General features: G+C 37.9%; 2 protein-coding genes across 2 annotated transcripts in view; both read left to right on the top strand.

Annotated features, from left to right (window-relative positions):
* The first annotated feature begins 1314 nt into the window (after positions 1 to 1314).
* MMGT1 (membrane magnesium transporter 1) lies at positions 1315 to 12491 on the top strand. Its single transcript, XM_032620388.1, has 4 exons — positions 1315 to 1555; positions 5344 to 5396; positions 7744 to 7847; positions 9429 to 12491. Exons 1-4 carry the CDS (start codon positions 1477 to 1479, stop codon positions 9586 to 9588), a joined length of 396 nt encoding a protein of 131 aa, XP_032476279.1. The 5' UTR covers positions 1315 to 1476; the 3' UTR covers positions 9589 to 12491.
* LOC116747837 (integrator complex subunit 6-like) overlaps positions 11780 to 14414 on the top strand; it is a 39602-nt gene continuing 36967 nt past the window's right edge. The window contains exon 1 of the mRNA XM_032620387.1: positions 11780 to 11907. The gene's annotated coding sequence lies outside the window, so the exon portion shown is untranslated. The remainder of the gene's footprint in view (positions 11908 to 14414) is intronic.

Raw genomic sequence — 14414 nt, 5'->3', positions numbered from 1 at the left:
CTAAGTATAGACAGAAATCTCTGTCTTCTTGGAACTTACATTCCTGGAGGAAGAGAGCTGGTAAACAATAATAACACAACAAACATAATAAATAGGTAAATTATAGAGTATGTTAGAAGGTGATATAAAAATAGAGCAGGTGAGGGAGATCAGGAATGGAAAGAATGCAAATTTAAAAGGGTGGAGAGGATAGGCGTCTAGTAGCCAGTAAGAGTGAGCAAATTGATGCAGCTAAAACGTAGAATTCTGACAGGGCTAAGGGCAAAGGATGGTGGTCACACTTTGCATTTACCTTGTGATATGCAGTTTACAACATTGTGCCAACCAGTCAGGAGGCACTGGAGGAGTTGGTGGAGTTTGGGAAAAGGGGTGAATTCTGTTTTGGCCATAGTAAGTGTTAAAGGCCACAGGATAGAAATAAATGATCAGCAGGGAGTTGGAAATGCAGGTCTGGAGCGCAGGAAAGACATTTGAGATAGAGATGTCGACTTGGAATCACTAATATTGACGATGGCTGAAAGCAGTGCGTATGAATAGGTGAGCTGGCCAAAGGAGAATAGAGTGGAAAGAGGTCAATGTAAAATGTCTATAGTGTAGGGGATGAAGACAAAGAAAAAAATCGAGAAAGGAGAGTATATTTTATCCTGATCAGAGAGACAGAAGATGGATGGGCCTTTGTTGTTAGCATCACTTTATTCCTCTCCTTTCATTTCTCCCTAGTGTAAACTGGTTCTCTACGTGACGAAAACACTCCCACCGCGCTACACCCTTTTGGGCGTGAATCTTTCTCATAGACCTTTTGAAGGTAAGGAGAAGGGAACTAACTTTTACTGAGTGTCCCCCGCGTGCGACGTGTTTGCGGCTCCAAATGCCGGGTGGTTTTCCTCTACACCCCACCCGCCCCCTCGCTTTCACACCCTTGCCTCCTTCCGCGGTTCCCAGTAGTCTGAAGTACAGGAAAGGTCCACAGAAAACAAAGGGCACAGCTTGAGGGAAAAGCAAAACAAACAAACAAAAATTCCCAGCCCAGGGGTAGGGAGCCAGCACTGACCGCCTTTAACCACCGCCTGCAGAGCCCAGGGTCCCTCTGCCCCGCCCGGAACTCTCCACAGGCCCCGCCCCCTGCCCCGCGCCCGCGTTCATTTGCTGGCGCCCTTCCACTCTGCACTTCCCCATTGATCCGCTTGCGCCTCTTCTTTTACGCCGTCCGCTCAGCTCCGCCCCTCGCAAAGCGGCAGCGCGGTGGAGGCCCTGCCCCTCGGTACTCGCGGACTGTTTTCCGTGTCGCTTCCCCTTCTTCCCGGCATCCCCGTTTCCGCTTTCTCACGGCTCTTTGGTTTTCCCACCTCTTGGGCGCTTCGCGCCCAGGGGTTCACTGACGTCATCTCTCTGCGCTGCGCGGACACCCGCCGGTGGAGGAAGGAATAGCTCCGCCGCCCTTCGCTTCTTTTGTTGGGCTGCTACTCCTCCGAAGTCATGGCGCCGTCGCTGTGGAAGGGGCTGGTGGGCATCGGCCTCTTTGCCCTAGCCCACGCGGCCTTTTCCGCTGCGCAGCGTAAGTGCCTGAGGGACGGCGATCGCTTCCGTGCGGGACTCCGGGGGCGGCGTGTGGGCGCACCCTTGAGGGAGTGTAGGACCGCGTGTCCCGGGAACGGTCATTTGAGACCTTAGAGTTTGGGGTGGCTGTGAGAAGCAGTGCGGGGCTCCCCGGTGGAAGGCTTGGAGTCTGAGTTTGAGAAGAGTGGGGCACCTGGGGTTGCAGCAGGGTTGGAAGTGGGTGTTGGGGAGAGGGCTCAGTACGGGACCGGTGGGCTGCAGGGTAGGCAGAGAGGGGATCTATCCGGGAATCTGGGACAAGTGATGTCAGATCCAGCGTGGGGCTGGCAAAGTTTCAGATCGAGGACCTCGGATGCTCATGGTCCCATGACAACTAGGTGGACAACGTCTTGGGCACTCCTGGGTTGTCCAGGCGTACTGACAAGTTAAATGACCATTTGCCTCAGGGAGGCACTGTGATGCGGGGCAAAGAGCACCGGACTGAGGGGCTGGTTCTTAGAAACTTGCTTTACCGCTAAATCTGTGACCTTGGGCACATCATGTCCCTTCTCTGAGGCTTCACTGAGGTGGATTTTAATTCTTGCACTTTCTATGTCAGAGAGTGATTGGGAAGTTTAAATGAAAAAAAACAAAAGTGCTTTATCACACATATACAATTGTATTGTCAAGAGGAAACTTGGAGTCCAGCAGAGGATGCAGTGCAGTGAGACAGCTGGTCTGTTTTGAGGTCTACCTTCTCTCCGAGACCAGGAGTTAGCAAACTCTGGCATGTGGGCCAAATGCAGCCTCCCTCCTGTTTTTGCCATGAGCTAAGAATGTTTTTAGATTTTTAATTTGTTGGGGGAAAAAAGCAAAAGAATATAATTTTATGATCCATGACAATTATATAAAATCCAAGTTTCAATGTCCATCAGTGAAGTTTTATTGGCACACACCAACGCCCATTCGTTTAGGTATTGTCTGGCTGCTTTCTAAGGGCAAAGTTGAGTAGTTACAATGGAGATAGTAAGGCCTGCAAAAGCTAAAATATTTATTATCTGGCCCTTTACAGGAAAAGTTTGCTGAGCTCTTTCCTAACCTATAGAGCCCATAAGGGCAGGGACAATGTGTATTTTGTTCATTGCTGTAATGTCAGTGCCCAGCACAATGTTCCCAGCTAGGTACTCAATAAATTTATTGAATGAAGGAAAGAAATTCAGAGTTGAACTTTATTCCTTTATTTGCTACATTACTTTCCATCTTCAGGAATAAAGTAGCAAATGAAATGTGAATTCCTCAAAGCTCCAATTGTTTTCAAGATAAAACGTTTTGTTCTATTTATTGTACATAATTAAATGATCCAATTATTAAAATTACTTTTTACATACAGGTATTATGACAACATTTGTCTGGCAGAAATTCAGCTTTATTTTTTTTAAATTTATTTTGAAATTTTAGATTTACAGAAAGATTGCGGAGATAGTACGGAGAGTTACTGTATACCCCTCACTCAGTTTCCCCCATTGGTAACACCTTACATTACTATGTTATAATGTAACAACTAGGAAACTGACATTGGTATACTACTATTAAGTAAAGTCTAGCTTTTATTTGGATTTCACCAGTTTTCCCATTAATGTCTTCTTTCTATTCCAGGAATCAATCCAGGATATCATATTACATTTAGTTGTCATGTTTCCTCAGGCTCCTCTTTCTGTGACAGTTTCTCCAAAGCTCCAATCTTGAATGATAACAATAATAATAGCTAACATTTATTAAATGCTTATCATGTGCCAGGCACTGAGCTAAGCATTTTACGTGTATTGTGTAATTCAATACTACCAAAACCCCTGGGAGGTAGATATTATTGTTATTATCGTCTTTGAAAGATGAAGAAATTGAGACATACTGCTAGGAAACTTGTGCAAAATTACAGAGATGATAAATGGTGGGGCTGGGTTTCAAAGACAAGCAGTTGGATTCTAGAGCCTGTGTGCTACACTGCTTGGTAAAATTCAGTCTTGAGTAATTGCTTGAAATTGCGCTGTGCTTAGGTGCTAGAAGGTGCAGTGATGTCCTGAGGGAGTTCAAAGTCAAGTGGAGAAAGAAGTGCATCAAGCAACAATCACCATAAAGTAATATAGATGCTATGCTAAAAGTATGTAAAAATACATGGAGATGGGAGTAGTCATTTTTCAGGGGGTGGGGGGAAGGGGTTAAGAAAGGTGCCTAGAGTCTGGCTGATCAAGTGTGGTCTTTAGCCCAGTATCTTGGAAATCATCTGGGAGCTGGTCAGAAATGCAGAAATTCAGACACCTCCACCCCAGATCTATGGAATCAAATCTGCTTTTTAATAAGATCCCCAGGTGATTTGTATGTACATTCATTTTAGAATAGCTTCCCTAGAGGAGATTAGGGTACAGTGGTACTGCGTCATTTTCTACAATAGACTTCAGCTGTAAAATCTTACTGTCCTAGAGCAAGGAGATAGATGACCGAAGTCCAACCCCTTCATTTTACAGATGAGGAAATGCCCTGCTAAAGCTGGAGTTAGAGTCAGATTAGGCTTCATGCAAAGAAGAAAGGTAGCTGGGAATTGAACAGGCAGTAGGAAGTTAGCCAAAACCTATTTGGGTATTGGTTTGATTTTTCTTTTACGCCTGTCCTTATGATGAAACCTGTGAGATAAAACTTCAGAAATGTTTCTAAACACATTCTCTTTTAAGAGTCAGTGCATACTCACTCACAATAATTTGAGGTTTTAAGCATGTGATTAAGTAGGGATTGTGCAAGATTCCTCTAGAATTAGGATTTTGTGTTTTTATGTGAGGTGAGCATGCCTTGTGGCATTTGTCACTGCAGTGGGACCTCTTTATAATCCTCATGTTGGAAAGAGACCAATATTTACCTTTGAGGCTAATTGTGTCCTGTCAGATTGTGGCAGCAGGTAGCACCCTGGGGTGCTGTGCCATGCTGGTCTTTGCCGTGACGAACTTTGTTATGGCAGACCTCCTATCCTGTGTCTCATTTGATCCTTATATTCCCAATTTACAGTTGCAGAAATTTAGGCAGTGAAAAGATAGATACTGTATTTTTTTGATTCTCAGGCACATTCCACCTCCCACTCCTACATTTTAACACTCTGAAATTGAGATACATGTTACAATCCACGAGGGTGTCTTACATTGAATGAGATTACGATAAATTGAAGAGCTGGTATTATGATCTCGGCTTTTCAGCTTCCAAATCCTGATCCTTTTCCTTCATACCTTGCTACCTCCTGAGGCTAAGGCAGTAGCAGAATTATAATTAAATCATATAAGCAGCAATTGATGTCCCGGAATTTCTCCTATTCCAACACCCCCCAGCATATTGTCTCAGGAAAAACATTTCCATAACAATATTACTTTGTCCATATTATGTGATGGTGGTGCTATTTCAGAGTTGAGATTTTTTGTAGACTTAATTTTTAAATAATTGTGATTTCTTTGACCAGTTAGTGAAAGAATTTCAGAGAATTCTAGTTTTCCTGTAGTAATGAAAGAAAAATTATGTTTAGGTATTTCTTCCTCATATTTGCTCACTTTTCACTCTTCTCCTGTTTTATAAGGTGACAAAGCAGGTCATGATGGGAATAAAGTAGTTCAAGATCAGACTGACTGCCTTAGAAGATAGAGGTTTTTGAGGAATCCGGGATTAGCATTACTTTTTGTAGCACATGTCAGTTGCTTCTTTGGTATATAGATTTGCTTGCATTTTAAGAAAAATGGGCTACAATTTCTTTAATGGTATGCTTCTGGTTTATAGATCGTTCTTATATGCGATTAACAGAAAAAGAAGATGAATCACTGCCAATAGATGTAAGTTGGTCATTTATATTCCATTAAAATATATATAACCGAATCACTTTGCCATATACCTAAAACTAATACAATATTGTAAATCAACTATACTTCAATAAAAAATATATATGTATATATATTTTAAAAGTCAGCCACATAGCTTAACATATATTTTAATTTTTTTTTGGTTTTTTATTCTCTTAATTTTCCAGAGATGAAATAGCATATCTGTTATCTACATTTTGTCACTCATTATAAAACCCAAAGATTTGGAAACAAAAGATTTCTGTTTGGTTTCTAGAACTTAGTTTATTTTTTTGGCCATGCCGCGCAGCTTGCAGGATCTTAGTTTGCAGGATCTCAGTTCCCTGACCAGGGGTCCAACCCGGGCCCCCTGCAGTGGAAGTGTGGAGTCCTAACCACTGCACAGCCAGGGAACTCCCTAGAACTTAGTTTATAATAGTCTTTCTAGAAGTTGCTCTGTCTGTAGTCTGAGATGGACTTAAGTTGATTATTTGACTTTATTTTTTTTTAAGAAAATTCCTTTTATACATAAAGTTTAAAAACAAGTAAAACTAACAAAACATTGTTTAGGGAGAGATACATAGGTGGTAAAACTAAAGAAAAATAGGAAGTGCTTTTTTTTAAAGCTGAAATAATATGTGAACTTCACTCACAGTTTTTTATCTTTATTGGATTTTTGTTTTGTTTTTTTGCCTGCGCCGTGTGGCTTGCGGAATCTTAGTTCCCCGACCAGGGATTGAACCTGTACCCCCTGCAGTGGAAGCATAGAGTCCTAGCCACTGGACTGCCGGGGAATTTCCCCTCCCCCCCTTTTAAAATCTTTATTAGATTTTAAAGAACGAAAGTAGTAAGTTCTTTGTAATAGAATCAACCAGTAAGTGTCAAAAGTAAAACTGACCCCATACAATTAAAAAAAAAGAAACTGACCCCGTTGCTCACAATTCTACCTCTACTCCCAACAGTTTGGAGTATATCAGTAGTTTAGTTTTCTTCTATGCATAAACAACATTATCTTTGTGTATGTATAGTTTTACGTAATCAAAACACAGTGTTTCTTTTAAAAAAGTTATGTGTATATATGTATACTTTCATAACTAGCTTTTTATTACTTAACAATTTATCTTGACGTATTTTCATGACAACTCATAGATTTACCACATCCTTGTTAATGATGCTTATGATTGCATTGTATGAAATGGGTCTTGGTACACTGGTGGTGGGGATGTAAACCAGTATAACAGATGACATTAAATTTTAGTTTAGAAAGAATAATAGCTTGTGGCTAATTTTGACTTTAATTGTCATAATTAAAGACATGGTGGATATGGCTATTAACTCATTCTCCCGTCACCTTTGTTTTGTGGTAGATGCGCGCGCACACACACACATATACACACTCATTTATATCTGTTTAAAATAACTTTCTTCTGTTTACAAATGAGAAAATTTGAAAAATACAGAAAATCACAATCAAGAAAATAAAATATGCCTGTAATCCCATGTTGGTTAATATCAAACATCGCAAGTTTTTGCTTGCAGAACCTCTTTGGAAAGCAGTTTCGTATTACCTAATAAAGTTGAATTTGTGTATACTCTACACCAGTGGTTGCACTCCCGTGTGCCAGGAGACATACACAAAGATATCCATCCTGATGTTGTAGAAGTCACAGACAGGAAACAGCCCACATAGCCATCAACAGTAGAATGTATAAATTGTGGGATTTTCGCGTAATGAAATACAATGAAAATGAATGGACTACAACTATGTACTTCAACAGGGAGGAATCTCACCCCAAAAAAAAGCTCAAATGGGCAAAAGTAAGCAATGTATGTTTTAGAGGTACATACAGAGCTGGTAAAATTATAAATAAAAGCAAGGAACTGATTAATAAACAATTGGGGACAATAGTTAACTGGGAGGGAGGGTGAAGGATATAATTGGAGAGGGGTACCTGGACCTTGAAGGGTACTGGTAATGTTCTGTTTCTTAAGCTAGGTGGTGGCTAAGGGGTGTTCTTTTTATACTCTGTGATATTTAACAATAATACATTAAAACATTCATAGTTGCTCTTAGAAGCTGGTAATAGTTGATAACTGAGTTCTGAATGGCTTGGTACCTGTTTTTGCTATTTGCGCAAAACCCAGAAGTATCTTTGCAGCCGATTCACAGAACTTATAGAAGATACTGTTTTGTCTGAGTCCAAATCATTTAAAGTGAGACTCCTTGATAGGATCTAGAAGAAATACCTGTTAAGAGGCTAGAAAGAGATGGAGAGAAAATTGTAAATTTTTATAGTAATATTTGTATGTTGTTTAGTAATTTCAATCTTTATACTCACAGATAGTTCTTCAGACACTTCTGGCCTTTGCAGTTACCTGTTATGGTATAGTTCATATTGCAGGGGAGTTTAAAGACATGGATGCCACTTCAGAACTAAAAAATAAGTAAGTCTTTTCCTTTTCATAGGCATTTAATTTCATGGGGGTTTTGCTTCATTTACATAATTTAAAATCTATGTTTTTTATGGTACATAAAAGTCGGTTTTGTTTTTACATTTCGATTATGCAGTTTGTAGAGTAACGAGGTAAAAAAATTGAGGCAGTGTTTGATGTGTCAGGAAAAATGGAAGTTGAATGACAGATTATTGACATCAGAATAAGATGTTATGTTATGGTTTCTTAAATTACTTGTTGGCTGGTTGGATAGATAGGTGGATGGAAATAGATATATAGGAAGATATTCCCTCAGGAATTTTTTCCTTCTTTCTTCCCCACCCGCCTTGCTTCCCCCTCTCCTTCCTCCCTCCCTTCCCTCCCTTCCCTTTTCCTCTTCTTATCCTCTTGACCCAGCTTAATCTTTGGAAGATTAAGAGGTTTTCTGTTTCCTCTATCACTTGAACCTAGTCTGTGACATAAACTCTGCTCTTAGGCCCTTTTCTATCCTTGGACTAAAGTATATTTGTTATTCTGCTTTCTTTTTTCTCCTATACTACTTCTAAGCTATTTTCATGAGCTTTGCTTGCTTTTCTTTTCCATATTTCTGAATTGCATAAAATCATCCTTTAGCTTTATTCAATTCCGTCTCTGGACTTTAGCCACCTTCTTGATCCTAGAAATTTTAACACAGTATTTCCTTAGAAGAATTCACAATAAACATTTATGTGTTAGAGGAAATTCATCCCCTTTTTACTTTTACTTTTTAATTTACATTTTAAATAGTCACATCTCAGGCTTCCCATTTTATGTTGGGGTATGCTTGGATTTTCAGGTGGGCTGACTTTGAGATTTGAGTTTTTATCAAAAGAAAAGTTCTCTTTCCTTCCAGGAAATTAATATTTAAAAACAAACCAATACCAAAAGCCATACACTTAGGTGTTTGTGAACTTTTTTTAGACTGCATATATCTCACTGGAAAGATGGAAGGATACTCCACTATCACTACCCACTACAGTTCTTACAAAGAGTCTACCAAGAATCACAGGCAAGGGGCTTAGAAAGAAAGAAGTAAAACAGAATGGCATTAAGTAGGTGGTAGCAAGATACATGAATTTAGTAGGTGGTAGCAAAATATACGAGTTTGGACAACAGCAGGTACAGAAGGGCCAAAAGGAATTTTCCGTTGTACTTGGTTCTTAGAAGACAGATCTGTACAATTATCAGATGGCTTGAATAGTGAGGGCCAGGTGAGAATAATCAAAGTTATTAAGGACTATTTGGCATGGGCTGGTGTTAGATTTATAGAGGTGATTAAAGTTGAGCGATTATTTGTGTTTTCATAGGCATCTTGGAAGGAATGCCTGAATTAAAAAATTTGAGGGTTTTATGTTACATTTCCGGGTTTCTTATTTTCCTTGTACAGGAAGAAAGTGAGATACAGTATGTTTACCAATTATAGTCTGATTTTACGGATTTAAACTTAGTTAAAACTATAATCCATAGCAAATTCATAATTTATTAGAAGCCTGCTTATTTTCAAATAAGCTTTTATAAAGGTTTATCTAAAATTGATGCTTTTTTTCTTTTAAGGACATTTGACACATTAAGGAATCACCCATCATTTTATGTATTTAATCATCGCGGTCGAGTACTGTTCCGGCCTTCGGATACAACAAATTCTTCAAACCAAGATGCATTGTCCTCTAACACATCATTGAAGTTACGAAAACTTGAATCACTGCGTCGTTAAGATTTTTACAAATTATAATAACAGAATAGGACAGGACACAGAGCTGGAATATTGGAGTTTGGGGTACAAAACACTCCCCCCCATCAGTATTTATATTGATCTTTCAGACCTAATTAAAAAAGTCTATGACCCTTGTTTATACACTGTTAATCAAATCATTAATGCAATATAAGTTATCTGTGAAATGAGTCTTTGATCTTTCATAGAGAGAGAATTCTTTTTTCATCTAAAACAAATTCACATGTTTTGTAAAAGTCACTGTTTTGAACACATTTCTTTGAAAAATGATGGTTTTGTAATTATTTATTTTCTTAGATTTCTTTTCTTTTGCACTACAGTTTTTAGGATCCTTTTGGAGATAGTGTGACTACTGCATTTTGCAGCGTGAATGATAGTAAAATGGTCTTAAGTTCTTAACAACAAATGGACTTCTCTAAAGTAGACCAAAATGGTGACTTATAAGTTTTTCTTATGCCCCCTAAAAAGTGGCTCTGCTTCAGCAGATACTTGCCAGTTTTTAATTTACCCATTACTTCTCACCCTACCCTGCTCCCATATACCTCCTAACATCAGTCTTGTTTCATCACTTCTCTGGGCTTCTGTGTGCAGCGAGCAATTTTTGTGTCAGAAATCCTTTGTCATACAGATATACTTAACGAACTCAGCTTGCTGTAAAGCTACTTGTGTTCTCTTCATTTATTGGTAAAAAATGTCCCGAATTGATTATGTAGTGTAAGAATAGTTGAAGATAGACCAAAAAGACCATCCATGAATTAATTATCCTGCCTGTGTAGAAGAATAGTAATCACTGAGGAAAACTGATTACTTGTCATTAACCAGTTTAACTTATTCAAAATCTGTTATTTTATTGCATACTAAACTAATGAATTAGTAAAAATAAAGGAAACCTTCTCATTAAAGGTAGACTTCAACAGAATTGGGCCAAATATGTTCTAAATATTTGGAACTCATGTCTTTAAAAATAATTAAGGTCATTGAAGAAATTGTTTCATAGCTTCTGATTTGTTTTCCATCTTCATTGTATGTTGCTGAAGGTGAGGATGAGGGTACAGAGAAGAATTTTTTTAGAAACAATAGTTTCGGTTTTAGGGGAATTTGGCTAGCTCTTTGATCTGCAGGAAGCTTAACATTTCTACATTTCTTCATAGAAAACATTGCTTTTGTTGAATCATACAGGTATGGAAACATTGCTTTTGTTGAATTGTATAGGTATAAAGGGAATAACTGTATGCAGATTTGAAAAGGAAATGTGCTTTAGGCAAGAGTCATGAGATGTCCTTATCCTTGAAGACATTTTTTCCTATTAGTAATGAACCTCAGCTCTTCTCTTCTGCCTGGTAACACAGCCTGAAGTACAAGACTATTTTGTCATTGGGTTTTTATTCATTGTTTAATTTTGCTTTGCCAACCCAATCTGTCTGTGGAACACTGACTCTGCTCTCTAAGGAGAACAACGTTAGAAATCTGTTGAAAACCTAAAATAATTTAGGAATGAGTTTAAAATGTGAAGTCAGGGGTTAAAGTGGTTGTATTTAAATCAGAACAGTGTATGAGAAACAAGCTCCTTACATCAGGCCTGTGTACCGTTTCCTCAGGTATGACTTGATTCGCAAGAGCGTCTTATTTTCTTCTCTTTGGGGGCCTGTCTTCCTTTCCTAATATGTTTTAATAATAACTTCACTGAGATATAATTCACATACCTTACCATTCACCCATTTAAAGGGTACAATTCACTGGTGTAATATATTCATGAAGTTGTGCAACCATGATCGCAGTGAATTTGAGAACATTGCCATCAGCCCAGAAAGAAACCCTGTGCCCTTTAGCGGTTACGTGTCTTTTTCCCCCAATGCCTCCCAGCCACTAATCTACTTTCTGTCTCTGTAGATGTGTCTATTCTGGTCATTTAATATGAATGGATTCCTGCAGTATCTGGGCTTTCATGACTGGCTTCCCAAATATGGTTTCGTTCTATGTGGAGTGAGAACTTCTCCTCTTGAGAACTGATTGCCGTAAAAGGAAGTGGTTTGTAAAAATCAGTAGATGTAAGGAGGGAGGGTCACATACCTAACAGGTTTCTCAGTCCGTCTTATGCTGAATAGTTTTTTCTCAGAACCAAGCATTCATGATATGTTACTATTTATAATATTTTTGTCTAGTCTCTAGAATGGATATTGATATGGATAGCCCAGTCAGGAAAGTCCTGCTAAATATGATGCCAAATAACGTGGCAAATAATTGACATAGCAGTCTTCAGTTGTGTCTGATTTTGCTAGGAGCTTGTATACCTCTGGTCAGGTGAGCTTCCCAAATTTTTTCTTTAATTTCCTCCAATGAATTTATGCTGTCTTTTAAAAGTAGGTACCATAGGATTTGGGTGATTTGGGTGCTTCATAACAGCGCTAAATGGATTAAGTTCAGAATTCTATTTATACTCTACTCTGAGGCAGTACTAAGGTAGCCAAAAATGTAGTCATGCGAGCTAGTTAAGCCAAGCCTGCAGTTGACTGTGATTTCAGTGACATTCAGAAGTGTGTACTGTTGAAGGCTCTCTAGAATATCGGAAGACTTAATGACCAGGGAACCAGCCAAATGCTATGGCCCTAGTGGGCCAGCTGCAGAAAATGCAGATTGGTGAATTAGAGACTGTGATGCTCTGTAACTCCCTAATGATTGTTTTCTAAGCATTGTGGCTTATTTTTGAGTGGCATGACAGCATCCCCCTGGTTGTATGTGGCCTGTTTCCATGATGTACTGAGTAGTGTTGTTTGTTGTGAGCATCGATGCCTGTAACACCAAGCTAAACACAGTCTTTTGGATATGTTTCCTCTCTTTAAATGACCTTGCCCTGTCCAATAAATAAATGATTGTCTCACCCTGTTTTTGGTAGTGGTTTTTTTTTTGTTTTGTTTTGTTTGTTTGTTTGTTCGTTTTACTTTTAATCTCATTTTCTTCTGTTTCTCTGTCCCCAGAAAAACGTAAGATCTAATTTTAATGACTATTTTTTCCAATGTGATGCTGTTTTACTAAATTCAGTGGATACTTTACTTTTCATTGTACATGTAAAGTCTTACTGCAATTTTATGTTTTTTTAGAGTTGAAATAGAATGTGTAATCTCATTTATATTTATATTTATGAATTATCAAATGCCCTTTGGAGTATAAGAATATTGGTCTTTGAGTAGCAGTGTCTAATCATTCCAGCACAAATGTGTTGTATAGCCAAACTGCCATGACAAAATGGGAATTTATACTTAACAGGAAATCATTATGATTAAAGCATCAGGGGACAAATCTAAAGTTTAATGGAAATCCAAGAGGAAGTTCTGGTTCGCAAAGCTTGGCGTTTATCTGCAGTATTTTGAAAGATAGCACTACTAGTATTCAAATCTACACAGGAATATCTCAAACTAACCTACTAATCGAGTATTCTTTTAAAAGGAAAAAAAGAAAGATAATATATGCACATGGCAAAAACCCCAGATGGTACAGAAAGACATGAGGTTAAAACCTGCTCCCTTCCCTCCTCCTAATACCTCTCTCCAAAGGTCACCAGCTTTAAGTGTCTTGTATATTCTTTCAGGAAAAACGTTATTTGCCAGCAAATATATACTTAAAAAGTTTTTACATTAATGGAATCAGACTGTATACACTCTTCTGTACCTTGCTTTTTTTGCTACCTGTGTCTTATAAGATCTTTCTGTATCAGTATGTACAGAAATACCTCATTCTTTTTAATGACTGTGTGGTATTCTAATATATGATGTGTAATAAATGTTCAAACATTGATGGGCTTTCAGGTTGTTGGCAATGTTTTACTATTGCTAAACCATATTGCAGTGAACTTACTTGTACATATAATGAGATTAAACTAACAAGGTTACTTCCTAGCAATAGAATTGCTGGGTCAAAGGATAGTTTTCATTTTCAGGTCAGTAGTTGTTGCCAAACTGATCTCCAGAAATCTTTGCCCAATTATGCTTCCACATATAATGTATAAGAATAATTATTTATGAGGCTTTTGCCAATACTGGGCCCTCAACCTTTTAAAATTTGATCATCTGAAAGTGAATAAATGGTATTTTGCATCTTAATGAAGTTATAATGCAGTTTAACGAAGGAGATGGAACACATTTTCATGTTTATTGGTTACTTATATTTCATTTCCTGTGAACTGTGTGGTCATGTTCTGTTTTCTATTAGATGATTTGTTTTTTATTAGTTTGTATGAGCTCTTTGTAAGCTAAGAAAATTGGTCCGTTGTCATATGTTTAATAATATTTTCCTGAGTTTTATTTATTTATGTAGTTAAACTTATCAGTCTTTATGGCTTCTGGGATTTGTGCCTTGCTTTAGAAAGGCCTTCTTTACATTTAAGAATAAATTTAATGTATTTTTCCAGTACTTTTAAGTTTTTTTTTTAACCTTTAAATCTTTGCTTCATTTGGAATTTATTTAGGTGGAAGGAGTGAGGTAAGAATTCAAGATTTTTCTCTTCCAAATAGCTATCTGGTTATCCCAACCCTATTTGTTGACTTTTTTCCACATTGATTTGAAAAACCATCCCTCATACATTGTTTCCATATATATTTAGATTTGTTTCTGAACTCTGCAGTCTTTTAAGTTATTACGCATTTTCATATTTGGCATAGCTAGTCCATACCACAATATTATTTCAGGATTTTTTTCCTGGTTATTCTTGCATGTTTATATTTCTAGATGAACTTTAGTATCATTTTATCCAATTCTAAAATCCTATTGATATTTTTCCTAAAATTTTATTTTGAAAAATTTCAAACTTACAG

The sequence above is a fragment of the Phocoena sinus genome, chromosome X (genome assembly GCF_008692025.1).
Source record: "Phocoena sinus isolate mPhoSin1 chromosome X, mPhoSin1.pri, whole genome shotgun sequence".
Taxonomy (NCBI): domain Eukaryota; kingdom Metazoa; phylum Chordata; class Mammalia; order Artiodactyla; family Phocoenidae; genus Phocoena; species Phocoena sinus.
Note: the sequence above shows the minus strand (reverse complement) of the source record. Positions and strands in the feature narration are given on the sequence as shown.